This window comes from Corythoichthys intestinalis, chromosome 1 (assembly GCF_030265065.1).
Source record: "Corythoichthys intestinalis isolate RoL2023-P3 chromosome 1, ASM3026506v1, whole genome shotgun sequence".
NCBI classification, from domain to species: Eukaryota; Metazoa; Chordata; class Actinopteri; order Syngnathiformes; family Syngnathidae; genus Corythoichthys; species Corythoichthys intestinalis.
This window is the reverse complement of record NC_080395.1, coordinates 35,880,988-35,894,601: the sequence shown is the minus strand read 5'-3', so window position 1 is coordinate 35,894,601 and position 13,614 is coordinate 35,880,988. Positions and strand designations below refer to the sequence as shown.

Here is a 13,614-nt window from a genome sequence, read left to right as displayed (position 1 = left end):
TATATGGATCAATATTAGTGAATCATGGTATGACATTCCCTTTAGCACAGCTCCATCTAGTGGATGCATTATGCAACCCAAACCACTACTACTACTATTACTGCGCCTTATAATGCAGTGCACCCAAAATATAAAAACCGTTTTAAAATAGGCCATTCATTGAAGATGCACCTTATTGTGCGGAAAGTACGGTACTGTAAATCTATGACTCTTGAAGGAATGCACTTTTTTTTTTTTTTTTTATTGTGTCACTACTAGTTACTTTTCATAACAGATTTGTAATGACCCGTATTCCCATGGCTAAAGTAGATTAACTTTTATTTCTATTTTATTTGAGAAAACATCTGTGTTCGAATGTAACATTTGCCAGCAAATGTTTGCCAACATTACAAAATGTTTCAGCTTTGCAAATTCAAATGTTGTCAAATAACTTTCCATAAATTTATAATGCTGTCATGTTTATACGTGAATATTTGAATGAATGATGAGTGTATGCTTTCAACTCAATAACTTAACCACACACAAATCAATTTTCATATAACTATTGCATAACACGATGCTGATGAAAGCTTTAAAATGTATTTATTATGCACCTCTATGTTCTGTTCTTGTATGTAAGTTGAAATAGTCAAATGTCGAGCAGAATTTTCCCATAATAATACATTATAATTCCATTAATTCCTTCCACAGCCCGAAAACCTAGACTAAATCCTTAATGGATACTGCTGGTACTATTACGAATGGCAATTACCCATAGCAAAACAAATAATTTTTTAAAAAATAAAAATTGAAATATTAATATGTTAATAATAATAATTCCTTTAATAATGTAACAAATAACATTCTAATGTGGCAAACGGGTTTTGCGTGCTGTACCTGAATGCACCGCGTGGCTGATGTGGCAGAGAGAAAGGTGCGGTAGAGATTTTACTTTCTCTTTTAATGTTTTGCTGTTGGCGTCAACTGCGGCGGACAGTAGGCGTGTTGTGTTGCACAAGTTCTGAAATGAATGATTAAAAACCTGACGACGCTGGCGATTTCTTTGGCCATGTTACCACAATAACAATTGTCACCTTAACTTAAGTCGAGATCGTAGACATTCTACGGCCATATTGTTGAGCCAGTTCAAGAATGCGCACGCCACGCTCATATTTTTCTATCATTTCCATCTTCATTTCAATGACAAGTGTCACCTTTTTCCTGTTTTTACCACCTGCACTAACCTTCATGAAACCCGTGTGGATTTCTCTCACAAGAAAATCCGCCATGCGTCCGTCTTGTGGCAAAACAAAGAAACCGCGGCGCTGTCATAAATCCTCATATTTCGAGCATGTCGTCAGATGTAGAAACAAATGGCGAGTCAAATTGTACATCAAATGTCGAAAAGATCGTGTATGTCGAGGCGATTGTATGTCAAGATACAACTGTATTCCAGAAGGCCATTTTGAATTTATAACCATAACTTATTTTCAGATACATGACAGACATGTCAGCCTTTTCCTGAATGGGCTCGAGGAGGATGGAACACCTTTTGAGACCCAGTCACTGGCCGGCAGATTGTATGACAGCGGTGACGACAGCACCATGAGAGTGGGACTTAGCTCGAAAGGTAAATATGGCACAAATATTGGCAAACTGGTCTCAATGGTTACTAGTTAATAACTGGACTTGGAGTTAGAGTTAGGATGAATGTATGTTACAATGTATCTGGAGTCAAGTTAGGTCAGAATGTAACCAAAGTGCATTTAAGCAACATATCCATCTTCAGAATGGAGCTTTATTTTTTTCCTGTAGATAAAAAAAAAAAAAAAACTATCCTGTCGTGTTTCTTAATATGATGTCAGTGATTACCCCCCCTTTATGCGCTCTCCTTTCAACGACACTTTTGTGATTGATTGGTGGTGCCTGGGAGCCTTTTCTGAGTCAATAGGAGAGAAATTGAGAGAAAAATGATATCCGTTCATCTCTAGAGTGATAAACGAGTGTTTTTCTTCTCGTTTATCAGACATTGATCCCTTGTTCACTGCAGGTAGCATCTGATAAGTTGAAGATCACATCAGAGGTTGTGATCAATACAAGTGATTGGCTCTGCGGTGTGTGTGTATGTGTGGGTGATCGTCAAACCTTGGGGGCTGTGTCTGGAATTTTGATCAGTGAATTGATTGTGCGAATGCTGATCAGATGTATTGATCAACAACCATGTCTGTTGTTGGTGGGAGAATTCTATTGCTGATGAGTAGCAAGCTACAAATACGTAACAAGGATTGTGTGTAAAAAAAATTTGTTCAATGCCTCTCCTTCCAATCAAATTAATTAAAAAAAAAAAAAAATAGAATAAACCTATACTATAATCGAGGAGACTAGGACTATCACGGACCAGGCAAGAACCCAAAAAGAGCAATAGTACAAAATAAGGGCTGTCAATTTTTAATCGAGTTAATCACAGTTTAAAAATTAAATTATTCGCAATTAATCGCAATTCAAAACATCTCTAAAATATGCCATATTTTTCTCTAAATTATTGTTGGAATGGAAAGATAAGACACAAGACGAACATAAACATTCAACATACTGTACATAAGTACTGTATTTGTTCATTATAACAATAAGTCCACAAGATGGCATTAACATTATTAACATTCTTTCTGTTAAAAGGATCCACAGATAGAAAGACTTGTAGTTCTTAAAACATAATTTGAGTAGAGGTTATAGTAATTTCGTATCAAACCCCTCTTAATGTTTTCGTTTTTTTTTTAAATTTGTAAAATTTTCAATCAAAAAATAAACTAGTAGCTCGCCATTGTTGACCTCGCCGAGCAGTGACGTCACAGCCGTCCTTCCACAGTGTCTTTAACTATGTAAGATAGTGAATGAAACACACCAAAAGGTGTCAATGTCGAGTTTTAAATTAATTAAAGATCTAGCCAAGGCAAAGTCTGAGTAATTTTTATGTGTATTTTGCATAGCTAATTTGACTGGGAATGCCAGTTCTCTTTGCATTGAGCGCTATTCTTTTTGTGAACATTATTTTTTTGAGCGATAAGAATATTATTTTTGTTGTGCTTTCACTAAATGATACTGTAGCGACTTAACTGTTCCGCCCAAATGCATGATAAGAAGTTGGGCAATAATGACTGTCAGTGGTGGCTGCAAATTGTATACAGTATGTTCTGTGTTGTGTTCAATTAGGCGTGTTAAGAAAAGATCGTCTCCTGCTCCGCTCAAATGCATGATGGGAAGTTGAGCAACCATGACTGTCAGTAGTGGCTGCAAATGATATACAATATGTTCTGCGTTGTGTTCAATTAAGCGTGTTAAGAAAAATAACGTATCTTGCTCTGCCCAAATGCATGATGGGAAGTTGGGCAACCATGACTGTTAGTAGTGGCTGCCAAAGTTTAAGTCAATAAAAGGCGCGGTCCAATGAACGCCCGTGTCCACTCGCATTTCTCTGCCTTTTTGCTCGCAATGTGCTAAAACGGCGTCATTGTAAACTGTTTGAGGCAACGCATGAACGGGTCATTCCGTGCATGCGTTAATTGCGTCAAATATTTTAACGTGATTGATTAAAAAAATTCATTACCGCCTGTTAATACGATAAATTTGACAGTCCTAAAAAGTAATGCGATTGCCAAAAAACAAAAATCTTTCAATTAATGAAAAACGTGTAGTTGCTGGTACAGTATCTGCTGTCAATACCTACAAAAAAAAAATACTTAGAAATGCAGCGAATGATTGAAACAGAGTTTGGAAGACAGAGACATACACACAGGAGGGAGAATTAAGGCTTATACCTTGCATCATTCCAGTAACAATAGGCAGAGTGCTTTACAGCGGCAGCCATAATCCCATTTCCACACGCTAAAGAAATCCTCAGCCAAAGCCTCAGGCTGCACAACCACACACTGTTCGAACACACTTAGATCCCATAACACTCTCGCACTCTCATTCAGTTTTTGACACACACAACTACCTCAGCACACACACTCAGTTGCACAATGTGCTCGAGCCAAACGCAGCAAAGCTTCACTCAAATGCAAATGCGCACACACAGGAGCGTGCGCATGCATAGGCTAACGTTTGGAGTTAGCTGGAATACACACAGCAAAGCTGCTAAACACACACACTCTCAGACAAAGCTAGACATGGCAGGGCTTCTGTCAATGCTTAGAGACGTTATCCTTTTTCTAAGAGTTGTTGTCAAACAAGACACAACTTTGTTGGACAGTACAAAACACCAAGGCTCTCTTTGGACCAACATCATTACCGCTGTGTGTTTTACCCTTTTATGTTCAAGCCAGCATTGTCACATTTGTGGGATTGTGTGTGGAAATGCGTTCACGTACGGGTTTGATGTTGCCTCTTGTCTTGAGTCCAGTCATTTCCTCACATACCCTTTTTTCTCTGCATCAGTCAGCAGCACACTTCATCATAGGTTCTGATATGTGACTAATTCCTACCAGTTTCTTATGGCTAAAGCATATTTCAAGGTTTAGAGTTTTTGAAGTGTTTCTCAGTTTTATGGAACTTGTGATAAAGAACTTCAACACTTCTCAGGTGTAATGCTCAAAGACGTGGGTGTTTATCAGTTAAGGAATCAACCAGTGGTTGGGTTTGGCCGCTAATTTTACTTTTGTCTCAGACATTTTACAATATTCTATGGTTTCAACTTTTTTTGCTGTTCCAACTAGATTTTGCCCTAATGCCCAAATATAGGTCCATAGGGCACTGGTTCTCAAAGTGTGGTGTGTGTCCCACCAGTGGTTCACAGGCTACTTCTAATGGTACGCGAAAGACAGAAAGGTTCAAACAACCTTTTTAAAACTTTTTCAACGGAAACTACAAAAAAAAAAAATATATATATATCTGAATGTTTTAGAATTGTTTCTTTTCAAATATTTAGGAGCAACCTTGTTTTTCTGTTTTTTTAAACCTGTCCTGTTCAGCTGTTTGACACGGATAATGGAAGTCTAAGTGTCCGGTGGGTCTGAACAGTTTTAATGTTTCACATTGAGAGTATGACATACTCCCATTGTGATCATTCAACTTACCTAATTTATTATGACAAAGCAGTGAAAAGGAAGTGGTTATGGGGGGACAGAAGAAAAGAAACACAAGAAAAGAAAAGAAACACAAACAACAACAAGAAATACATTGAACACCTACACTATGAATATGTTGGTGCTATCGTCAGCTCGATGTATTTCCGGTTGGCACCATGTGGGGGGCCTGTTGACCAGGGAAAGAAGGCGAGGGGGGTGAGGGAGTCTAGAAGCTAAGTGATTGTGAGGGGTGGAGTGTACACAAATCAGCTTTATGATCTAGAAACCAGTAATCGTGTGAATACCTTTTGAGTGTAAGCCCGTCAGCAACTGACCCCATGCCATCCCGGCACTGGGGCCGCCCACTGGAGCGCGCCCAATCACATCCAGCCACGCGCGAGTACCAACAAACATGGACAGTAATGGACAGCCACGCAGACGAGCGGCGACGCCACGCGGGTGCCACCCCAGGGCCACGGATCCCACCCAGCCAGCCCGCGGAGGGAGGGCAGGCGGGGGGTGCTAGCGCAGCCAATCTCTCCTCCCGCAGCCCAGCAAAGGAGCCATCATCACCCCCCCCCCCCCGGGATCCAGGGTGGTCCCAAGGGCCACCCACGCCCCCATCCACCAGCCTTCAGGGATGGGAAGAGGGGACACATATCGTGAAGTATGATGTGGGTGGTGCGTTGTAAAGGTGCGGGAATGGCTGGGTCTGCCGTGAGGAGGTAACCGTGAGCACCCCCTAAAGGCCCCATCCATCCTACAACCTTAGTGTGTGATGCATTAAAATCAGGGAGGAGCTGGGCTGGGACTTTGTGGCCCTGTCCCAACTCTCCCCGGAGGAATGAACGACTTTGTAGGTGCCAGTGTGAAAGATATTTACCGTGCAAAGTGAGGAGTGTGTCCCCGTCCGCCAGAACCACTGGCTGCAGGGCAGGAGAAGCGCCAGGGCCCCGATCAACCTCAGCCCCAGACAAATCCCGGGGCACGCCAGACCAAACCCCCCCCCCCCCCGCCCGATCACCCACCCCGCACATCAAACAGGCGCTATGCCAAGCGCCGGAGACCAGGGGATATCGACTCCACCGACAAGGGACGGCAAGGGACAGCAAGCCCCACCCAAGGCCCATGGATCCCAAAAGGTGGGCAGCGGCAGCCAGACCAAGGGGACGGTGGCGCCATCCCCCCAACCCACCCCTGGGCCAGGAGGGGTGTGTGGTATGGCACCAGGAGGCACCTCCCCGGTACCTGGTACAAGGAGACACGGCTCCGACCGGGCCAACCCGGGAGGGAACTGTGACCGCCGCATACACCCACCATCCCACCCCGGCCGGCCAGGGAAGGGCCTCGGCCCCGGGGCGGCACCCCCACCTGCCCGCGAGCCCGATGGGAACCACGCCCACAACCTTGTTTTCTGATTTTTTGGCCTTAAACGCTAACATAATTTACCTAATTGCCTGCCATTGAAACCAATTCATTTTGTCTGAGATGACTGGCAATGAATGCTCCTTTTTCAATGCCAATGGCAGCGCTAGACATCCAATCCAATTCACTGCGATGGCTTGGATGCTATAATTCGCTGCTAGCCTCTCCCAGTCAAAATGGATTGGACATCCAACGGCGTCAATGAGACCCCATGAGTTTTCGGTGGACCTGATGGTGGTACATAGAAAGCCAATTATTCTTGAATGGCATTTCCATTCATCTCAATCAGAAATAAATATTGATAACCTATATAAAAAGGTTTTTGGGTTATGAGCACAGTAACTTGACAAATTAGTCATATCTCAAGGCATCAATATACAGTGAAATATCCTTAACAACTGTTGCATTCCGAATGCTTACATCTTGCCAGGCTAACAATGCAATAGTTTTAAAAAGCCCTGTTGCTCTTTAGTGGCACTGAAAGCAAACTGTGACTGACTGATCTTTGTCAGCTCTGGATCATGAACCAAGCTAAAAGAAGCAGGTTTCTGGGCAGCCCCGACTTGCTGTTATCAAGAAACCGATGAGATAATCTACTAAACACTGACAAATCCTCTCACTCTGTTCTTCAATACAAACCCATTAACACTTTTCTGGTGTTCTTTTCATCTCTCCAGGGTCCAATCAGTTTATGGGACGGATGCAGGACTTTAGATTTTATCCGGCCACTTTGACGAACAGGTGAGATGGATCAACATGTGTCAATGGAAGGCTTTGTGAATGAATTGAAGGCTGCCTCATGTCGGAAAATTAAATATGCTATATGGCAAAGGTAGCGGCAGAGTATGAATTGTTTGGAATGATAAACAGGTAATGGAAAGAAGGAAAAATCTAATCCTTGCATCTTAAAATCCATACTGCTTCCAGAGGTTACACTTAGGAAAGTCAATAAAAGACAATTACGGGATTGTTTCTTTTGGCAGTGATGCACATAGTAAGGACTTAAATGGACTTAAACAGGTACTTAAAGATTCTATTTAAAAATAGATACTGACATTTGTGGTCATCATTAAATTTGCGTTGTGCTGAATGTACTGTATTATTTGCTTGGTTAAACTACAGTTTGGAAAGAAAAAAATGCAACTAACAGACCTTTTCATTATCAATGATTTCCATTGCATTAACTTTACTTTTAGGGAGATAGTGGAGATTTATTTAGGTGTCCTACCACAGCTCCATACCCAGTCTGAGTGTCGCTGCCCTCCCACTCATCCCAGAGTGCATCCTTTGGTAGAACGGTACATTAAAACTTTGTTTATTATTTATTAAGTTATTTTATATTTGCCTGTTTAGTTAACACCTGTTTTTAATTTGTTTTATTTTTTCTTACTGTTAACAGATATTGTATTCCCAATGCTGTTGAGGACACCACCAATGACCGAGTCTTAAGGCTAAACCCCAATGCACACCCACTCCCTTATATTAACGATAAGGACATGGGCACCACGTGGCGCTCAAACCTTATGACCACACAGGAATTGGACAAAAGGTTCACTGTTACTATAGATTTTGCAAATGGACAGTACCAGGTAAGTAGTAGCAACCTTGGTATATTTTTGCTTCGTTAAGGCTTGGAATACATTTTTGGCGGTGTTGTCATACAATGCGATCTTGTGTGACAAGAGCTTGTAAACATAATTAACAATTTCATATTAATCTTATTCTAACAACTTTTCTGTCTAAGGTGTTCTATGTCATAATTCAGTTTGGTGGCCCATTGCCCGAGTCACTTTTGATCCAAAGGCAAAGACTCCCTAATCAACAGAACACCACCAACACAGAGCAGTCATGGTTAGACTGGCAATACTTGGCTAAAGATTGCAGTGTGTTCAAGATGCAGAACAACGGCCCACTCCTGACACCAAGCTCGGTCAATTGTCTCCAACTGCCAAGGTATTTAGCTATGAACATCGGCATTTGAAATATTGTGTTGAAAAACATATTTTTTTGTATAGGCTATTCATTATCTGCAGTAAAATCACAGAAAATAACTTACATTTCAAAGTACAATTTACGACACATTAAACATCTAGAGGCACATTTTTTTCTGACTATCATTGACTAGTCAACAACAGTATAGTTACTTTGCCACATTTCTCTTTCCAGGCCCTGTTTTGATACCAGATACACCAAACTTTGTATGTCGTCTAGCACACTCGCGCCCACATGCTGTGTCTTGCTGGCTACATTTTGGCAGGGCTGCCAAAATCATGGCCTTAGCTGGCACAAAATAGATTGGCAAGGGTTACCTGCCTGCATGAAATCAGGGATTATGTCGTCATTGCTCATTTTTTGTTTGACTGAGAGATGATATCAGGTACAACTGTGTCTGGGATATTTGCATGCCTTCGTTAATTTGGCATGAGAGCAGTTAGACTTTGCGTTGGCAACACAATGAAACATTTTCTGACCTTAGCGGCTGATAACCATATCAATAACGGAGAGCTTTGTTTGATCCTAGAAGATTTGTGTGTCTTATCTTGTGAGATTTATTTAATCCACCAGGAGACTTTGTGCCCCGTGAGTTCACTCAAGTGTTTGTAAAGATGAATGCAAGCGCATTGTTTTAAGTGATCATCACATAGTGCTCTGCTCGAAGGGATCCCCTTTGCGTCTTGTCTGCGCGTAAAGATAAAACTGTATTGTTGTATCGATAATAGATAAAATCAGCCAAATCGGAGTCGATTATTTAATTTCTAGTATTTCTTTTTTTTCCTCACATTCCAGCGAGAGACACTATTCTGGAGGTAACATCACAGTCAGCCTGCTGAGCCCTGAGCCAAATATGAGACCAGGCTACAATGATTTTTATAACACCCCGATACTTCAGAAGATGGTACAGGCCACTCAGGTCCGTATACATCTTGGAGGACAGTACCACACCAGAACTGCCGGGGTGGACCACCGACACAGACACTATACCATCAAAGAAATCACTATTAGTGGCAGGTAGGTTACAAATATTGAAATACAGTGAGACGTTTGGTGTATATTTGACATCCTCCTTAGATTCTCAACTAAGAAAAATTGCCTATGGTGGAAAACACTCGGGTGACTTGAAGTTCAGCTGTGAGACCCCCAAATTTCAAAATTGTCCTATATGCATATGTGATACATCATTGTATCAGAAATCTCAATTTTCTGGGGGAAGAAAAATTTTGAACAGGAGGGCATTATTTTAAAAAAATATATTTTTTTAAACCCCTGAACCCTAACTCGAGGTGAGAGGATGAGAGAGCATAATTAAAGACACGATGATTTTAACGAGATATTATCACGTACTTACCTTGTTTCGATCCAAATCTCCGTATAGCATGTCTCACCGAGTGTCAAGACACAGCTGTGAATGCCCACAGCCAGACTTTTTGGCGATTTTATGGGTGAAACACGGTAATATAACAAGGGTGGCAATGCAGAAATTAAAGACGTCAATAAGTGGTTGAGATTTTCTTTTTCAAATATTTACCCTTTTAAATGTTATTTTACAATTTTCTTTTGTTTGAATCGATTATATATAATCTCAAATATCGGGGAAAATCCGACGGTAACAAAGAAAAAAAATACAATTAAGCGATAGTTATGAGGTAGATATCCTTGACTTACTTACAGTATTTTTTTCATTGTGACGTAATGTGTTTAAAAGTTTAAAATATGCGAGTGAATAATTGTATAAGGTTTTTTTTTGTTTGTTTTTTTAACTGAATATTACAATTAATTTAATGATTCTATGCTTAAAAATTATAGACATTTCGAATAATAAATACAGTGGTACCTCTACATACGAAGGTAATTCGTTCCAGGACCTTGTTTGTAAGTCGAAATGGTCGATTTTCCCATAAGAATAAATTATAATTCCATTAGTTCGTTCCACAGCCCAAAAACCCGCACTAAATCCTTAATAAATACAAAAATGTAACGAATCAGGTTCTAATATAGCGGACGTTTTTTGCTGTACCTGAACACATAGTGCGGCTGACGTGACAGAGAGAGGGAGCGGTAGGGTGACAGCTAATTTTCATTTTCAGTGTTTTCTTGAGAACATAGTCAGTTGCGGTGGAGAGAATGCGTTTTGTGTTGGATAAGTTCTGAAATAAATGATAAAAACCTGACGAAGCTGGCGATTTCTTTTGCGATGTTACCACAATAATAATTGGACCATGGAGATATATTGTTGAGCCAGTTCACGGATGCGCACCCCATGCTCATATTTTTCTATAATTTACATCATCATTTCAATGGTAAGCGTCACCTTTTTCCTTGTTTCACCTGCTGTTATGTCGTCTTATTTCGAGCATGTCGTCGGATGTAGAAACAAATGGTGAGTCAAATTTTACGTCGGATGTCGAAAAGACCATGTGTCGAAGCGATGGTATGTCGAGGTACCACTGCATAATTACTTACCTTCTTTCTATGGCTGGGTTGAAACCAAAGCAGTTGCGCGTTGTCTGTAAACGGAGGTCTCCAGGGTAAAAGGGACAAATTAAAAATGGTTTGGGGGCTTAATGCGCCATGAAACTGCTATGCAGCATGTAGACATGCGGTATTGTTCTATCAAACACAACTGTTCTTTTGGCTTAAAATACAGCATTTTATTTTCAAGAGGGGTGCAAGAGCAGAAACTGCTTTTTCAGCCGTCTCTGTGTTTTCCGCCCTATATTGATAGATTAAACTTTCAAAATGACACAAGCTATAATCATAAAAGTTACACATTTTACTCATGATACATAAAATTACCTTTAATAATGCATGCTATCGCATGCATGCAATTCCAACCAGTGCTGAGTTTAATATGAGCTTTTCTGAAAGTAACTTTAAATGCATTTCTCTATTAGGCAGCATCCATTTTATGACTGGTAATTATAGGATTATACAGGAGGTAATCATTTCTTACTGTCCTTCCATTCCCTCCAAGCTATTATAATTAATGTCTTTTTACTTTTTAGTAAGTGGAATTTCATCTTTGAATCCTTTCTGTTCCATCCCATTCCATTATCAATGAGCATGTGATTGGTCATCGTGTGAAAAAAGTGCAAAAACAAAAACACTAAAAGCAGCTACAAATGGAAATTTAGGATGAAATGTCGTATGTGTATGTCATGGCAACTTGTGGAATTGCCTCCCATGTCATGCAAAAAAGTACCGTAATATACAGTGATAGTTGATCATCGATGCTTGACTCGCATTAGGTCAAACCTTTCACACATACCTGAACACCGTTAAAAAAATTCAAACGGGTAGCCCTGATGTTTGAAAGCAATTTCCCGGGTCGACTGACACAGAGATTAGGCGGACATTTACCGGGTTGTGTTGTAGTATACCTGTGATGCGGAATGTGTAAAAACAGGCGTTTAATTCCCGGGTCACATCGTGAAGGCTGATGACGTACATATTATGGCGGGTCGATCGTCATTTCCTCTTCGCAGTAAGACAAAAAATGGTAAACAGTTATCAACATGGCAAACTGGATACAGCAAAATAAAACGGAAAACATAACAAAATTCAATTGCTACTGGATCATAGAGCCGAGGAACAGAGTCCATCATTCATCTTTGGAAATGTGTGATTTATTTTGTTGCCGATGCTGACCAAAAATTACGTAATGTCCAGGTTATAAAATCGCACCAGCCGCCCTCCCCGCACAGAGAGTGCCGAGTCGCCAACACAGGACAAGTCTGTAAAAGTGTACTCCGGGTTTTTCCCGGGACATCTGTCCATGTGCAAAAGCCATGACAGGGGTAAATCCTGCGTCACATACACAGGAATTTACCGGGATATAAGTCTGAAAGGGTCTTAATACATCCCTCGTTTTTAGCGGTTAATGGGGACCAGAACCCGCCACGATAAGTGAAAATTGCGAAGTGCGCCCCAGATTCAGATTTAGTGTTGGAAAGCGATACAAATAAGATGTGTTTTTTTTTTTTTTCACTTTTTTTTTCCCAAAGTAAGACAAACTTATGTATTTATATTTTAATAAATTGTTTTAAGCACTTCAAATGTAATAATTAAGATAAGTTTTAATCATGTTACTGTGCCAACAAATTATTTTTAAACAAAAATAAAGTAGAAAAATGCTTGTCTTCATTAAATGCTTATACAAAATGAGTTGCCAAAGCAAATGTTTAACAAGCTAAACGATGATTGACTCATTCGGCGCTTGAAAGTTTCAGCTTCCAAGAATCTCTGGCAAGATCAAACCTTAGTCCAGACATGTCCAAAGTCCGGCCCGGGGGCCAAATGCGGCCCGTGGTCAAATTTCATCCGGCCCCCAGCCTTTGTCATAAAATCAATAACATCTGGCCCGCACACAGACTTAATAAATTGGTACGCAGTACTCCTGCCAGCATATGAAGTAGCTTACACATTAAATGCTGCTCCTCATTTACCCACTAAAAGGCAGCAGCACTCTAAGCAACATTACCCTATGTGACTCTTTACTTCCAATTTTCTAAAATGGCGACAATCAACAACAACAAAAAGTTGACTGCGACGGCCGATGCTTCAAGGATAGGTGGAAATTGGACTATTTCTTCACTAAAATATGCAACTGTGTCTGCCTCATTTGCAAAAAGACAGTCGCTGTTTTTAAAGAGTTCAATGTGAGCCGATATTACCAAACAACACACACATGTACGGGGTATATACGCAGCGAGAAATTGAAGCAACTTGAAGCTAGTTTAATTTCACAGCAGCAGTATTTCACAAGAGCCCGAGAGTCGAAAGAGAACGCCACAAAGGCTAGTTGCGAGTTTGTTGAAATTATTCATTTAAAAAAAAATAAACCAAATGTGAAACACAGAATGGCTTGCTAAAATTTGCTTAAATATATTGTTCTACGTAAAGGACGTCAGCCAAGGTCGGCCCTCCACATTTTTACCACACCAAATCTCGCCCCCTTTGCAAAAAGTTTGGACACCCCTGCCTTAGTCTGTCAATCATTGTGAACTGCCTGACTAAATAAAGGAGCAGGAGGAAGAGTGAGACTACGCGATCGGATCGGGACAGCTCATCTGTATTTATCTATTGATATTATAATTGAAAAAAAAAATCCGCGATGGAATGAGGGAGCGAACTTTGAAGCGCGAAGTAG

General features: G+C 40.6%; 1 protein-coding gene across 1 annotated transcript in view; it reads left to right on the top strand.

Annotated features, from left to right (window-relative positions):
* The window catches only part of ush2a (Usher syndrome 2A (autosomal recessive, mild)), a 428,293-nt gene that overhangs the window by 41,234 nt on the left and 373,445 nt on the right, over positions 1-13,614 (top strand). The window contains exons 6-11 of the mRNA XM_057848749.1: positions 1,474-1,609; positions 7,145-7,208; positions 7,664-7,765; positions 7,867-8,056; positions 8,212-8,420; positions 9,255-9,476. Of these exons, the coding sequence (XP_057704732.1) occupies positions 1,474-1,609; positions 7,145-7,208; positions 7,664-7,765; positions 7,867-8,056; positions 8,212-8,420; positions 9,255-9,476 (923 nt within the window). The remainder of the gene's footprint in view (positions 1-1,473; positions 1,610-7,144; positions 7,209-7,663; positions 7,766-7,866; positions 8,057-8,211; positions 8,421-9,254; positions 9,477-13,614) is intronic.